Here is a 16,430-nt window from a genome sequence, read left to right on the forward strand (position 1 = left end):
ATGAAGCAGGGGTCCATCAGTGGCTATTAGCTGCAAGGTATAAATGGAACACTCTGTCTGGGGCAGCGATGCTCTGTATTCTCAGTGCTTGGTAGGCAACAGTGGGAGGGCTTGTGGAGTTCTGGCCTTCTGATGGACCTTTTGATGGCACTTGGGTTTTGGCTACTGTGTGACACAGATTGTTGGACTGGATGCGCCACTGGCCTAATTCAGTATGGCTTCTTTTATGTTCTTATGTTGTTCTGGCTGGTCTGAAAATGAAGATTTTTTTGCTTCCGGTCAGTTGGGTGGCCAAAGTGTCCTTGAAGGCTCAGGTGAAAATAAGAAGCTAGGCTGGGATCTCCAAAGTGCCTGGTGTAGAATTAGTGACTTTTAAGACCAGTTGACCTTAAGTAAGGGGCTCAGCTCTTTTACCTTTGTACTTGGTGAATCTTGATCCCTGTGAAATTCAACATTTGATGTTCTGAGTCCTGTTCATTATGATTTTAAAGCTGCTCAAAATGAACAAACTTGCCTGGGAACTTGAAGAGCCATTATTCATTATCTTCAATGCCTTTTGGAGGACAGGAGGTGTTCCAGGAGATTGGAGGCAAATGTTATCCTGATTAAAAAAAAAAAAGATGGATGATCCAGGGAACTATAGACTGGTCAGCCAAATCTCTGTTCTAAGGAAATTCCTAGAGTGGATTTTAAAAGGACTGATACTTTGGAGTCGGTGTGGAGGAGAGCAGTGAGGATGATTAGGGGTCTGGAGGCTAAATCCCACGAAGAAAGGCTGAGGTAACTGGTGTTAGGCTCCCTATGCATTTTACAGCTCGCCTGCCATTGAGAGAGGAGGTTCCTCTCTCTTTGATGTGCCAGGGGCTTGTCCCCTTAGTGGGGCCAAATGCCCTGGCTTCTCAAATGTCTGTTATTCTGTTTTCCTTGCTATGTAGAGGCTACGTTCCTGTGGGGGGGGGGGAAGTTGTTTGTTAATTCTGGGGGGCAAATACCGTGGGGTGATTGGGTCCTGATCTTTAGTGCCTTTACTTGAACACACTATATCTGCAACCTTTGCGCATTCAACTTCAGTCCTAACAATAGCTCGTGTCCAGTATGGTATCTATCAGTGTCTCAATAAAGTTAACTTTCTCCGAAGTGAATGGTGTTGAGAACTGATTTAACCAGGATTCTGACAACTGGGGATGTTCAGCCTGGAGAAGAGGGGGTTGAGAATACTTTTTTACGTATTGGAAGGGCGATCATTCTGAGGAGGGTAGGGAGCTGTTCCAGTTGGTAATGGAGGCTAGAACGTACAAGAATGGGTTTAAACGACGGGTGGGATGAAATCGGCGGAATATCAGGGAAGACTTTTTAGCAATAAGGCCAGTCCTTTGGTGGAATCAGTTGCCCAGGATGAGATGGGTTCTCCTCCCTTGGTGGCTTTTAGGGGAGGCTGGGTGACCATTTGTCAGGGATGCTTTCGGTTACTGTGCATTATGTAGAGGGTTGGTATGGATGATCTGTAGCCTCCTTCCAACTTTTAATTTAATTCTGCGAAACCCATTTTGTTTTACAATCCCAAACACTTAAAGAATGCTGCCTAGACTTTTTCAAAGACAACTTAACTAGGTCCAACTCTTGCTGAATTTCAATGGTAGTCTGTTATGTAATGCACCACTTGGCAACTTCGCAAATTCCAGCCGCAGTCCAAAAGGAGAGGAAGAAGCTTGGTGTGTGTGTGTGTCTGTGTGTCTTTTTTGTGGTACCTTAATAACTTTTTTGTTTACGCACTGGATTCTTTCAGGGCTCACAAAAAGAACTGTTAAACTTGACTCAGCAAGATTACACAAACCGGATTGAAGAACTTAATCAGTCTTTGAAGGATGCCTGGGCCTCAGATCAAAAAGTAAAAGCCCTAAAGATAGTTATTCAGGTCAGTCTTAATTAGTGTTCTGCATGGAATAATTGGGTATGTAAGTGATTGTACAAAGTTGCAGAAGTATAACGTGGTACGCTCTTCATCTCACACTGGGGTCTGTACACTCCTGGGCTCACAAGAGTATACTGGAGGTGGGGGGAGTCTGCAAGTCACGTCTGATGGAGCAGGAAGCATGGGGGGGGGACCCACTAGCCTCTTGGCATGGTAGGCAGCATTAGCAGATGTATGGGAATACACAGGTGGGTAGCCAAGGAAGCTGCTATGGCCTCTGACCTCTTGCAAGGGCCTTTCGTCTTGTGACAAGATGGAGGCCTTCGCAGGACTCATACAGGGAGGGGCCATGGCTCAGTGCTACAGCATCTACTTGGCACGCAGAGGGTCCCAGGTCCAATCCCTGCCATCTCCAGGTGAAAAGGACTAGGCAGTAGGTGATGTGAAAGACTTCCACCTGAAACCTCGGAGAGCCGCTGCCAGTCTGAGTAGACAGTACCGACCTTGACAGACTAGTAGTCTGATTCAGTATAAGGCAGCTTCATGTGTGTAGCTTGTTGGATGTTCCTAAGTTTCCGTGGACATGACCGGTTTCTTGGCAAGCTGCTTCCACTACCAATCAAGCTGGCTTAGGTTTTAGGAACAACATAACTAGTGTTTTTTAGTGTGTGGGGGGGTCATCTTGCCTGCCTCCTGGCCAGTGTTGGGGACTCCTTTGTATGTAGCATTGCCTAGAGGGATGACTGCCTTATAATCCATTTTGGTACCATGTTTTTCTGTTGTTATAGGCTTAGAAGATAAGGAAGAAGGATTCTTAGTTTTCCTGCAGCATTTCTTTTATAGTGACACGGATTGTATTTTCTTGTTTTAACTGTTGCTTCCATGCCAAAATATGAAGAACTACTGGAGCATCTTCATTCAGGTTCCACATCATCAGCCCTGGGATTAGCACACGACAGTAACGAGCGGTGTGTTGGAAAGACGGGAATAGAAAATGTGCACAGGGCAGGGCTTTTTTTTCTGGAGGAATGTGGCTGAATAGAGTTTCAGAACTTCTTTGTGGAAACAAGATTCTCAAAAAATGTTTAAAAGTTCATGATATTGTTTCAGAGAATCCCATGAGTTTCTCCATTTCCCTCTTGAGAGTTATGTACCTCTTTTTCCAGAAAAAAAGCCCCGGCACAGGGTCACCATTGGCTTACCTTCTGACCGATTAGGAAGTGAAATTTGGCCTCCTCTGGATTGAGATAATAGAGTAGAATCATGAGGGAGGATACCAGGTTTTAATGTGTCCCGTGTAGCAACTCCAGCAAATTAAGAAAAAAAATAGCACATCAGAGCGAGGGCTTCATTTCTTTTCCTCTCAAGCATTAGAAGACTTAAGGATGCTGCGGGAAGATGGGTGGGTTGCTGCTGTATTTCTTGTGAGCCGGCATGGTATAGTGGTGAGGCTGCTGGGCAAGAATTGGGGAGGCCCAAGCTCAGTCCCTGCTCTGCCTTGCAAGTTTGCTGGGTGGCCACGTGCCAGTCACTGTCCGTCAGCCTAACCTGCCTCACAGAGTGGTGGTTGAGAGGTACGAACAGAAGGAGGGGAGAATAACGCTGTAATCCACTTTAGGCTCCCATTGGAGAGAGAAGTGGGATATAAATACCTAAATAAATCATTCGGAGACCTAGGATGGGATTTGATGGCATCTGCTGTGCAAAATCCTCCTGAGCATTGCGTGTGTTCTTCTGTAAGCATCCTCATTGTGTAATTTAGAGATAGCGCTGTGACAAACTTGAATAGCTTGGGAGGGCGGGATTTGGGGCTTGTTATTTTATCTTTGGTTTTAGCTGGGCACGTTTTAATTATTATTGTAATCTGCTTGGAACCAAGAGGAAAGGTGGAGTGTAAATGTAATAAATTAATAGATAAATAAAATAGTCATAATGCAGCTCAGTGCTCTCTCTCTCTCTCTCTTTCTCTCTAGTGTTCGAAACTTCTATCAGACACAAGCGTCATTCAGTTTTATCCAAGTAAATTTGTCTTGATAACTGATATTCTTGACACATTTGGTAAGTACCAAAACTGGATCCTTTTATAGTTCAAGGGTTGCTGAGGGTAATTTTTGTGAGGAGAGATTATATTGGTTGTGAATATCTCCAGAATAGTAATGAGATTCCCTTCCCCTTCCTCTAAATCCCCATGCAGGTGGAGAAAGAAGTACAGTTGAAAATTGAAAAAATGTTCCATGCATCTCTGACTGGCTTGCTTCCATCTAGAGAGCCAGTTTGGTGTAGTGGTTAAGTGTGTGGACTCTAATCTGGGAGATCAGGGTTTGATTCCCCACTCCTTCACTTGCAGCTGCTGAATGATCTTGGGCAAGCCATAGTTCTGTCAGAGCTGTTCTCTCAAGGACAGTTCTCTCAGAGCTCTCTCAGCCCTGCCTACCTTAGAGGGTGTTTTGTTGTGGGGAGGGGAAGGGAAAGGAGTTTGTAAGCCGCTCTGAGACTCCAAGTGAAGGGTGGGGTATAAGTCCAATCTCTTCTTCTTCTCTTCTAGAAAGTGACTTAAATTTGCATATCTATGTAGAGGTTTGATAGCCGATAGAGCCGATTGGATATGTAATGGTTTTGAACCATAAACTTTGTGGTGGGATTTATCCATATGTATCAAATACTGTGTAATTGTCTATATGAATACAATGAGCAAATGCAGTTAAACTTAACTAATCTTCTATGCTAAAATAGCCCTTGCAGTTAGACCCAGGAGCTTGCTTGGTATTTGTACATCTTCCAGTGTGGTGGTGGTCACAAAGATACAGTTCCCAGTCTGGGACTTAGATGTAAGATTCCTGGGCTTAAACTGAAGTTGTGGTGCTGTGCACCTCTTCACCGTCACAAGAATGATTCCCTGTCTTAAGAACACCAGGGCCTAACAGTTGCCCTGCTGGATCAGGCCAGTGGCCGTCTAGCCCAGCATCCTAGTTCTGACCAGTAGCCAAAGATGGAATGGAAGTGGTGGACTTCTGCTGTAGATTGTCTTTGGCACCTGGTATTTCAAGGTATATTGCCTCTATGCATGCGTTCCATTTCTCTACCATGGGCAGCAACCGTTGCTCCATGAATTTGTTTGAACCTTTTAGAAAGCCACCCAAACAAATGACTGTATTGTAGAAGTAAAGTGCAACTACTACTTACGCATTAGGGGAAGGTCATTTTCTGACTGATTAATTTTAATGAGTTATCCTGAGCTTTCTCCCTCTCTAGCTCATCCATAATTTTGAGCCTGGATACTTGAGACAAATGCAAACTTAGGATTCCATGTCATACTAATGTAGCAACATTATCCCATTCTTAATGTAACTCTCCTTTTTTAGTAACGAGAATTCATTTTGCTCAAGCTTGAAGGGAACTCTTCTGTTCGCAGCAGAATTCAATAGTGTGTGGGGGGGGGATCCCCCCCAGATTGCATTTCCCTTTTAAAGATCTCTTGTTCAGTAAGGGAAGAGAGAACCAGATGTTCTTTCCCACACCAAACACAGGTGACAACATAATAGGACCAGCCCACCATCTCTCTGACTTTGATAGATTTAAGTCCCTAAAAATAACGTTATCAGCATCTTCAGATGCTTTTCAGAGTTTTCAGACTCTGATTTCAGAGTCTTTTGGTCACATGGGCTGCAGTAGCCTTTCATTCTGCTATGCTGACCGTACATACAAGTACAGCTATTGATGTACAGCTTCCCCCATCATAAGTTAGATGTTGTGGTGGATATGTTGTTCATAAGCCACTTTGTGGACATAGTTGATGTGGGAAAATGGCAATGCAAATATTTGAAATGGAGTAAGGAGGCTGTTTCCAGCTACTGTATTGCATATGCTGTTGTGCTGTGATCTGTTTGGGTTTTTTGTGCTCTGATCTGTTTGGAGCCAATTCGTTTTGACTTCTTCAAAGGGAAATAGTACATCTCTATATTGCAATGGTTGGGTGTTGGATATAAAGCATAACTCCAAAAGAATTGGTTAGTTCTGTGCAGGGAACTCCTCAGGGACAAAGTGCGTTGTCTCTCCTGGGTCGATGCTTTATATAAAACATCACAGAGTTCTCTGTAACTATTCTATCTGCGTGCACAGATACAAACACACCCCACATCCAACAGCTATCTGTAAATCTCCCATTCTCTCTTGGGTTTTTCCATAATTACCCAAAAGCATCAATGGATCATAATGAGGATTCTCAAAGTAACTGCTGGAGAAAAGTTGATTCCTAGAGGGAGCACAGTCATTTCAGGAATTGCAGACCATTGCAATGATAGCTGCGCGTCCAGGTTCAGGTTGAAGCTAAGAGCTTCTCTTCAATGTGCAAGCATTGCACAGGAAACCATGTTCAAAAAGACTCCTTTTAGAGTGGTTGGAAAGTATTATGCCACTGCCCCCATCCCAATTAGAGCAAGTGGAATTTCGTGTCATTTCAAACTGCCCACTGGTTGATAATCAAGAATTAAGAAGAGAAGAAGCAGAAGAGAAGAGAGTGGATTTATACCCCGTCCTTCACTTGGAGTCTCAGAGCGGCTTACAAACTCCTTTCCCTTCCCCTCCCCACAACAGACACCCTGTGAGGTGGGTGGGGCTGAGAGAACTCTTGGCACAAACTGCTCTTTTTCAAGGACAGCTGTGCCAGGGCTTGTGACTGACCCAAGGTCACATCAGCAGGTGCAAGTGGAGGAGTGGGGAATCAAACCCAGTTCTCCCAGATTAGAGTCCACGCACTTAACCACTACACCAAACTGGCTCTCACAGGATATTCCAAACTGTTGGCTCAGATTAACCCAGGGTCATGTATCTATATAAACTGTACTACTGTTTATTGATTTGGGTGTGCCATTTTATTTTTGTTTCCTCATCCTTTTCATGTCATTTTAATTTCATTTGGAATTACCTCATATTGTTTAACTCGTTTATCTCTAACAGTTGACTCGTGTTGGGGGACAAATTTGTGATTTTCCTTGAAGATAAATCGTGCAAATCGAGCTATCTCTATTTTCAAAAAAATTGGCTCACCAGGCTGCAGGTCCACTCCCCACCCATCCCCCGGGCAACATAATTATTCTTTCTTTTCACTTCCCTACATTTTTTCCTGCCCTGCATATGGTATCGTCTCACACATTCGGTGGTGGTTGTCATTGAGGGTCTATATACAGTGCATGAGATTCTTGTCTGTCTATTTCGGTAGCAAACATTCTCTTGGGGCAGGGCAAGACAGACATAAGTAATGATTTTACAAAACAGATTCCAATTAGGAGACCATATATCTGCCTTAAAAGCGATTTGTTCTCCTCTTCTTCTTCAGTTGGCACTAAATATAAATAGGAGTTACACCGCATTGATAAATAATAGTTTATGAGCAAGCTGGAGATAAGGCTCCAAACGAGAATCCAGCAGATGTATCCTTGGGAAGCCTCTTGTTATCACTAGGTGGCAGTATAATGCAACAGGAGGTTCTTTGGGCAGGAGAGCAAGCAAGGTGTTATACCTTATTTTATTTACTTTTTTAAAAACCCATCCTGTCCTGAAGGCTTGTAGCAAGTGAGAAAGCAAAGAAGACAGCACAGTGGAATAAAGTTTAATCCAAAGTAGCATGATTTTCCTGCCCTTTCCCTGACCTCAAAGACCAGGTTAAATGGACGGATCTTAATAATGCTTCTGGGAAAGTGCTCGGGCTTGTAGTTTGGTGGACCATAGTCACTCTAACTGTGGCCAGACTAATTAGTCCATGGTCTTGGGTTGCATCTGAACTGTGCCGCTTTGCCTGCTGCATATGGTTGCATGGATATCCTGTGGGCACAATGCATGGGGAATCCCACCCAGGGAACTGAGTTCTGCACGAACATTCATTGCATGGGGACTGGAGCCAGAGACTTCTAAAAAGGATGGGATAGGCCTTTCAGTGGGAATTAGCTCCAATAGACAATGAGAAACTTGACGTTTGGAGAAACGATTAGGGATGGGCACAAAATGGTTCATGAGCCAAAATTCAGCTCCAACTTGGCCCAGTTCGGAGCCCTGGAACATTTAGCAGACTTTTGTCCAGTATGGCTGTTCAGGCCATTTACAGCTGAGCATCATGGGTCCACAGCTGACTTGTTAGGTTTAAATGGCTGTGAGGTGACTGGAAGCAGGGGAAAGTGGGGGGAAACGAAACGGACCACCCGTCCTACTGTTAGGCTGAAATGGCTGCGAGCCATTTAAACCTAACAACCAGGCTGTTCCACCCATCAGCTGTTAGGGTTAAATAGCTGCAGGCATGTCAGTTTCGTCGTGTCCCCCCCCCCCCTTTGAAGCCATTTAACCCTTCCTGGGTGATCCCCCCCCTTTCTTTGACCACTGCCGGAAGAAAGGGGATCCACACTGACCGGTTTGTTTTGGGGCGTTTTTTGCTTGATTCAGGGTTTAGTTTGGGAGCCACACTTGAATCGGAATTTTTAGGCTCGTGCCCATCCCTACTGGGGGCAGAAGGGCCCCATGAGCTTCACTGTTGGCTACATGGTGCTGGACCAGGTGGAATTCTTTTCAGAGCTTGTTGAGGCCATCTGACTTGTGCATTCTGCATTCCCTTTTCCACCTTGCCAGCATCATTTCTTAGTTCCCAATCCACTCTTCCATCCAAGATGTGGGTAAAAATGTGGTATAGTGCTTTTCGTTGTGGCACCTTTTCATTAGTTGGCTTGGATCCCATGGAATATTTCCACAGACTAAAGGGATTCCTGTCCATGAAGTAGGATGTTCTCACTCACTCACAACCCACATGCCCTCAAAGATGCTTCTCTTGATAGCATATGGGGGGAAAGGTCTGTGGTGGGGGAAATCAGTGAAAATCAGCCCTCCTTTTTATTCATGCAAATCCTCCTCTGGAGCCAGCCTATTGGGCTCCATCTTGGATTCAGCCAAATTTATGCTGCCTTTGAGTATCTCGTAATTTTTTCAATGACCATCATCGGGAATCACACCACAAACCCTCTAAAACATGGCTGCTGCTATATCAGAAGGTGCTACTTGTCTTTCTTCTACACTGATATATTAAAATGCTAAACTTGATGTCCTTCTTGCAGGAAGGCTGGTGTATGAAAGAATCTTTTCTATGTGCACAGATAATCGCAACTCCTTGCCAGGTAATGTGCGAGTCCTCATGTGCGGTTGCAGTTCCATGTAGAAAGCTTTATGTGCAGATGTGGGCAGCAGTCCTCAGTACACGTACTGGGATACCACACCTTTGAACTCTGTGGATCAGAAATATTTAGGAGCTGGCTTCTAATCTGGAAGTTGTTGAAGATTACACAGCACTGGTATTCTGGTGTTCTGTAACTGGCACGAGATTTTGTTTCTCAGGGTGGTGGGAGAAAGAAAATATTACTTGCTGAGATGCTGAGACTTTGAAAGAGAACCCATTCAGCGAGTCAAGCTTGCTCGCTTCGGTATTAGTGCCCAAACTTCAGCCCTCTCTATTTTCCTGTCATTTTTAGATGGGGTCAATACTATAGGTGCATGTGTGTATGCAGGGGTGGAGTAAGGTAAAGGTAAAGGTTCCCTTGCTCGAACGCCAGTCGAATCCGACTCTAGGGTTACGGTGCTCATCTCCGTTTCAAAGCCAGCGCTGTCCGAAGACGTTTTCCGTGGTCATGTGGCCGGCATGACTAAACACCAAGGCGCATGGAACGCTGTTACCTTCCCACCGAAGTGGTCCCTATTTATCTACTTGCAATTTCTTGCTTTCGAACTGCTAGGTTGGCAGGAGCTGGAACTAGAGATGGGAGCTCACTCCATCATGCAGCACCCGGGTCTCGAACTGCTGAACTACCAACCTTCCGGTCTGCAGTTTAGCGTCTTAACCACTTGAGCCACTGCAGCTCCTAGATGGGGTCAATACTATAGGTGCATGTACACATGCTGGGGTGGGGTGGGGAGATGGAAATATGTGCCAAAAAATCCTTCCCCTCCGCTACCAGTAGAGGTGCTGTTCCACTGGCGGAATGATGCCTTTGGATCCAACCTATTCTGTGTAACAGGGAGAGTATTTGTGTGCGTTGATCCATACAGGCATCACTGTGTGTGAGATGTACAGATCTGGAGCTATGCCACCCTTTCCTTTTGCACAGTCTCTTCTCATCTGGGCTCCTCACTTTTTGGGGGGTGGGGGTGGGGGAGGGTCCACGGTCCTCTGCCTGAGGCCTGTATAGGATGAACAGACAGTAATAACTAAAACAAATCTTGAAACCCCTGACGGCAATAATGCTGGAATGAGAGATTCCAGTGCACTTAATAAACACGCCCCATTTCCAATGCCGAGCGCCGTGCCTTGAGCAGCTGTGTGGAACGAGAACATGCTCATTGGTATTTGTGCTCATTCTTTCCATTCCAATAAAGTACAAACCTCTGATTTAGCACCAGAGTCCGTCCCCCCCCCCACTCCCCACTGCTGCCTGCAGGAAACCAAGCCTGTGCTCACCGAAACACATCTTAAGTGTGGCATGGTGTGTGTGTGGATAACTGCAGCGATTCGGAAGGGACATACTTTGCCTCTCTGATAACGAAACCAACACTTTATGTCAAAGAACCTGTTGACGAAGGCTGGCCTTGCTCTTAAAATCGAAAGGATGTCTTTGGTACTTAATAAAATAAAAAAAAAAGATTAGATTTCTTGTGCTACATTCCAGATTGGAGTACGCTTCTCACATTCACTGTTGAACGGCAGCTGTTAATTACGCTCTCCTTAACCGACTTGGCAGTCGCAGCGTACTTGAACCTAAGGGCCCTGGGTCTCCAAAGTGCTTTATTATGTAAAAGTCCTTGAGCAGCAGCAGCGGTGGTGGTGGTGGTGGGGAAGTCCTGCTAAACTGGAGAGAATTGCACTTCCTCTCGAATTTCTGCCCAGGCTCAGCATTTGAGGAGAGAGCCAGCACAGCAGCAGAATAACAAGCAGCAATCTCTGCATCCCTTCCGTGGAGCTGAAACGCGCCTGGCTTCTGCTTATCAGCTGCTGCTGTGACCGCAAGGCACTCAGAAGACACACAGAAGGCTTCTCCTCCCCACCTTTATCAGTCTATTTGGCATCCCCCAATTAAAAACAAAAACAAAGGAGAGCCATCTCAGCTCATTGTAGATGCAAGATGTGTCTCTTTTGATGCTATGGGAGCAAAACTGCCTTTGGGAAGGATGTTTTTCTGCTCAAATGGTTGAAAATTGGGTCACCAGAATGTGATGAAAGGTTGCACAAATTGCCACCATTATGTCTCTGGCTGTTGTATTTGTAACCTGAATCATCATCAGAAGTTCCTAGGAATGGATCACAATCAGTGAGATGTGTCCCAGATTTTTTGGATCACCCAGGTTCCTTAGCTTGAGAAGGTTCCTTTCCGAAGGAATTACTGTAGCATCACGACTTCAGGAAAACCTTGTATTGAAATGACCGCATAATTATATGTCACTTTGGAGGGATGGTTTCTCCTCTTAGGAATTCACCTCTAAATTTGTTTCATTCATATTCTGCCTTGGAGGATTTTCCTCTAGTTTTAAAACAAAGGTCCACTGGCACCTTAAAGACTAACAGCATTTATTTCAGTGTGAGCTTTTGTGACTCTCAGCTCAGTTCTTCAGATATACGAAGCCTTCACATATTGGACTAAATGCTGTCAGTCTGTAAGGTGCCCCTAGACTTTTTTTAAAAAAAGTTGCTGCAACATGGCTACTCCTTTGCAATCATCTAGATTTAAATAAATAAATACATAAATAAATAGTTTTGGATGGTGTGGAATCTATCCAGCATGGAGGGCTGTGTCAGAAATATTTCATTGTGGGGTGAGAGTCCCTAGAACACGCCTGTGTGACATTCATGGTGCTGCCAATCCTGAATTTCTGCGCTTAGGTCCCAAAATGTCAATGACATTTTGAAAGCATGGGGTGGTCCTGCAGTAATCACTGCAGTAACATTCTGTGTCCTTCCTTTTGGTAAAAAAAAATAATGAGGCTCTTGGGAGTGCAACCCAAAGGCTCCCTACTTTTGAGAATTGGAAAGCCTGAACCAAATTGTGGAGACTATGAAGCTCTGCTTCTAAGACCAGCGAGGCAGAATTCGAGCAGACAGCAAGTTCTAACGATTAGGGCATTATGTAACTGTTCCTTCTGCCACGTCATATGTTTTTTATCATGTGCTCCTGGGCACCAGAGCAAGGTTTAGAGCAGCTGGTCTCTGTGGACTTTTGATGCTGAGGACATTCTGAGCTGGAGGCCTCTTTCAACTAAGCTCTTGCTAGAAAAGGACAGGATGTGAATGATGAACACTGGGCTAAGGCACAGGAACCGCAACTGCCGTGCTTGGCTGTCTCCCTTTTACAGATGCTGGCAAACGAACTTGCCACCCAGAGCTCTCTCAGTCCTAACTAGCCTTAGTGGAGAATGATAAACCGTCATTGCTGCCGTTGTGCTCATTTTATAAGACCATCCTGTGGCATGCTGGAAGTTGATTAGTTGGGCACAGGCTTGTAGCAAGATGCTTTGTGATGAGGGAGCCTAAAGGTACATTCTGAGGGGGCAGGTTTGAAGCAGAACAGTATGTTTGAAGCTGTTTAAGACGCTGTTGAGAGCCAGTGTAGTGTAGTGGTTAAGTGCACGGACTCTAATCTGGGAGAACCGGGTTTGATTTCCCACTCGTCCACTTGCAGCTGCTGGTTGATCTTGGGCAAGCCATAGTTCTGTCAGAGCTGTCCTTGAAAGGGCAGTTCTTGAAAGAGCTCTCTCAGCCCCACCTACCTCACAGGGTGTCTGTTGTGGGGAGGCAAAGGGTAAGGAGTTTGTAAGCCGCTCTGAGACTCTGAGTAAAGGGCGGGGTATAAATCCAATCTCCTCCTCTTCCTCCTCCTCCTCCTTCTTCAACATTAATTTCACAAAATGGTAAAGAGCGGTGTCAGATGTCTGCCAGTGAGTCCCAGTGCCTTTGCATTAATTGGGAACAATAATTACACTTTTCAAAACAAAGTTTGAGTCCATTAGCACCTTTAAGACCAACAAAGTTTTAAGGTATGAGCTTTTGTATGCACCCACCCTGAATAAAACTTTGTTGATCTTAAAGGTGCCACCTGACTCAAACTTCCTTCTGCTGCTTCAGACCAACATGGCTACCCACCTGAATTTACACTTTCCAAAGTTTTCATATGGTATTCATCCCCTGTATGTGGAATACAAGCACCATATATGAAGGATTAAGGCATAACAAACTTTAAAGAAGACCAGTGGTAATACAGTGTAGCGGTTAGTGTAGCAGTCACAAGTATTGGGCTCGGTTCAAATTCCCATTCAGCTGTGAAGCTTGTGAAGCGACTCTCTCTTAGAGGGAACCTGTTTGTTGATGTTGCGGGAAATGGAGAATCATGAATGCCACCTCGAGCTCCTTGGAGGCAGAGTACGATAAAAATGTGCTGGGTAGATATCTGGAATCACTTTGCAATGCGAACTTGCAAAATATTTGTCAGTGAGATGCTTTCCCTATGCTTAGCCTAGCTTTGCAGTTAACCTAACTTGTGCTTGGTGGTAGAGAGGTTACCCAGTTCTTAATCATTGCAAAACTGACAGGATTTTCAGGTGGGTAGCCGTGTTGGTCTGAAGCAATAAAACAAAGTTTGAGTCCAGTGGCATCTTTAAGACCAACAAAGTTTAATTCTGGGTATAAGCTTTCACTGTTCCTGCACATGACAGGATTTTATTGTTGTTGTTCTGTAATGAAAATAAATTTCCTCATGGTATAAATTCAGTGGATGTTCCTGAAGTGGGTAGGCTGACTTTGGAGTAGCAGTCTTTTCAGTCAGAAGAAAGGAGAAAAATAAGTGTCATGCTTTGTAATACAAGGATGAACGGAAAAACTGAGTTTTAACATAGAATAGAAGTTGAACCTCAAGTTATTGCATCTTGGCCTAAAGGTAGCCAGATGATTCCCATAAGGATCATATCTTAATATAGTTTTAGTACATGGGAACACCCTTTGTGTCATAAACTGTGAGAATTAAACACAGTTAATTTTTAGTTCAGAACCAAAGTAAGGAAGAGGTTTCTCAATCTAATCTTTCTTTTCCCCCCAGATAACTTTACTCCAGAATGTGTTAATGATACTGCCAAGGAAACGTGCTTAAACTGGTTCTTCAAGATCGCTTCCATCAGAGAACTCATTCCCAGATTGTATCCTTGGGTTTTGTTTTTTAATGAGACTTTTAAGATGATGGAAATGTTATCTGACGTATGCTTGGATTTCTGAGAAAGATTGTTGTGATGTCTTACTATTTTTCATGTGGAAAATCTAAGCGACAAGAGAGAATTATAAAGGCCTATTGTGTGCGGTGGCAGGCAACATTGAAAATTCTGACAGAACTCTCCCTTCAGCACTGAAATGGAAACTAGACTTATAGCTACTTTTTAAACAATTATTTTAATGGTTTTTAAGTTGGATTAAAATGAACACATTAGCAATGAATATTAGCAGCGTTGGTGGGGTGTATTGACCCCATTAACACCCAATTAATAGAGGAATGGATCCAATGAGCTTTTCCATTCAATCTCGCCCAATATCCCTCCTTTCTCCAGCCCTTCTCCTATGTAGCCTTTGTCCATACAGGTCCCATGATCCCCAGCATAACTTTTTTATCAGCAGAAAAGCTGGTTGTATCCAGTCCAGTGTATGAACTTTGAATTAAGTACTGACAACTTAAACCATGCAGTGAACCAGTAGTTGTTTCGAGAGGTAATATGTGTCCTTAATATGTGTAGGAACATTAATATATAAAACCAGAGCTGTATTTCAGTGATCACTGATGTGATTTTTCTTTCTTCAAAATCTTATGAACTTCAGCCATTTTATTCTGGAAATTCATGGAGTATGTTGTCGAGCTGTTAACTGTTTCCAAGTGTGATGAAATCTTCTGAAGGATTAACATTTCCCATATTCTGTTATGCCACTCTTTAAATGTGGATACCTTTGATTTTGTTTCCCATTTGGCTGCTTTCAGAAATTTTGCAGCTAGTAACAATAGTGAAATTAATTCTAGTTGTGGCTGCCCTTAATTTTAGCCTGATTTTTATTGCACTAAACATGATTGCTTTTTCATGTTCTACTTCAGCATGCCACAACCAAAATCAAAACCACACCATGTAACTTTTACCACAAAAGTATCTATGAAAATATGAAATGTAATGTGTATCAAATATTAAATGCAAAACTCTTTCATTAAATATTTTTTCTACAATTAGAATACTTTTGTCCATTTCAGTATGTTAGTTCATTTCCATTAATTCATTTGACAATCCATTAGAAATCTGTAAGTTTCACCATAGGCTCAACTCAAAATATACAAGTCCTTAAAAAACAGTGTCCTTAATTTTTTGTGCCTTTGATGAAATTTGCGATCCCTTGATCCAATGGATAACTGGTGAGAGGTACATTTCGGCAAATCTTTTTCAAGAATCACATTAAATCAAAGTCAGTCAGTCAGTACCTTTATTGGCATAAATTAAGTCAAGAGTCGCCCTTCTCAAATCCTTACTCCACGTTGTCCAGGAAATCCAGTGCACACTTCCATATGTTTCAACAATAAACTACTCCTTCCATCTCAGGTATAGCATTGGATTGCTTATGGTAGCCACGACTCTTTCTATAACCTGGATATATGAGTTTAATAACCAAGAGGCATTTTGCTTCCTTTTCTGGCAAAGACGTTTTTCCCCCTTTGACTCTTGTTACAGCTATGTGGAAGCAGCAATACTGAAGTGCAACAGGTTTCTTTACAAAACGTAAGTACCGAATCAACTTTCAGTTGTATAACTATGGTGCATGCAGAAATTTAGACATGAACTCCATTTGTGGGATTTCTCTAGTTTTGGATTCTACCCAGTGACTTTATTTCATGTCACGAATTGTGGGCTAAAAATGTAGGGGGGAAGTAAAAATGATGGGCAGGATCCCAAAAGTGTTTTGTGGTGCACCTTGTTTGAGAAACACAAAGCTAAAGCAGCATTGCTTCTCTGGATTCCTGCCGAAATTGTGGGCTGCACTCCATTGTTGACAGTGCAGAAGTCTTCAAGACCTCTTCCCTTTTTCCCTGGCAAAATGAGACTGTTCACGATGACCAGATAATTTGTTGTGTGTTGCTGTAAGTTGTGTGAGTACATCAGTAATTTAAAGAGGCAAACAAGTCAAGATACATCAGGTGATTGTTGCCAAATAGAATATTTACAAGTGGAGACCCGCAAGAAACTTGCGGAATGGTTATCCTGTTCCTCACACCTTTGCTTCCTCCTGTCTCCCTCTACCTGTCTCACACTCTTTCTCCCTTCTGCCCCCCCTTTCTTTTTCTCCTCCAGCTATGGCATTATACTGATCTGTAGTTCCTTCCCTCCTCCAATCCCACCCTCCCCAGTCTACACCCCACAAATGTCCAGGAATTTCCCAACCTGGAGTTGGCAACACAATTTCCTTCCCACCCAACAGCCAACCTAT

The 16,430-nt window shown here is 43.7% G+C and overlaps 1 protein-coding gene across 1 annotated transcript in view; it reads left to right on the forward strand.

Moving 5' to 3' along the window:
* The window catches only part of LOC107114570 (chromosome unknown open reading frame, human C16orf62), a 97,716-nt gene that overhangs the window by 11,797 nt on the left and 69,489 nt on the right, over nt 1–16,430 (forward strand). Inside the window, exons 5-9 of the mRNA XM_015416108.1 lie at nt 1,787–1,915; nt 3,886–3,970; nt 9,007–9,066; nt 14,023–14,119; nt 15,677–15,724. Coding sequence (XP_015271594.1) covers nt 1,787–1,915; nt 3,886–3,970; nt 9,007–9,066; nt 14,023–14,119; nt 15,677–15,724 — 419 coding nt within the window. The remainder of the gene's footprint in view (nt 1–1,786; nt 1,916–3,885; nt 3,971–9,006; nt 9,067–14,022; nt 14,120–15,676; nt 15,725–16,430) is intronic.

This window comes from Gekko japonicus, unplaced genomic scaffold (genome assembly GCF_001447785.1).
Source record: "Gekko japonicus isolate JY-2015 unplaced genomic scaffold, Gekko_japonicus_V1.1 scaffold321, whole genome shotgun sequence".
In the NCBI taxonomy this organism is placed as follows: domain Eukaryota; kingdom Metazoa; phylum Chordata; class Lepidosauria; order Squamata; family Gekkonidae; genus Gekko; species Gekko japonicus.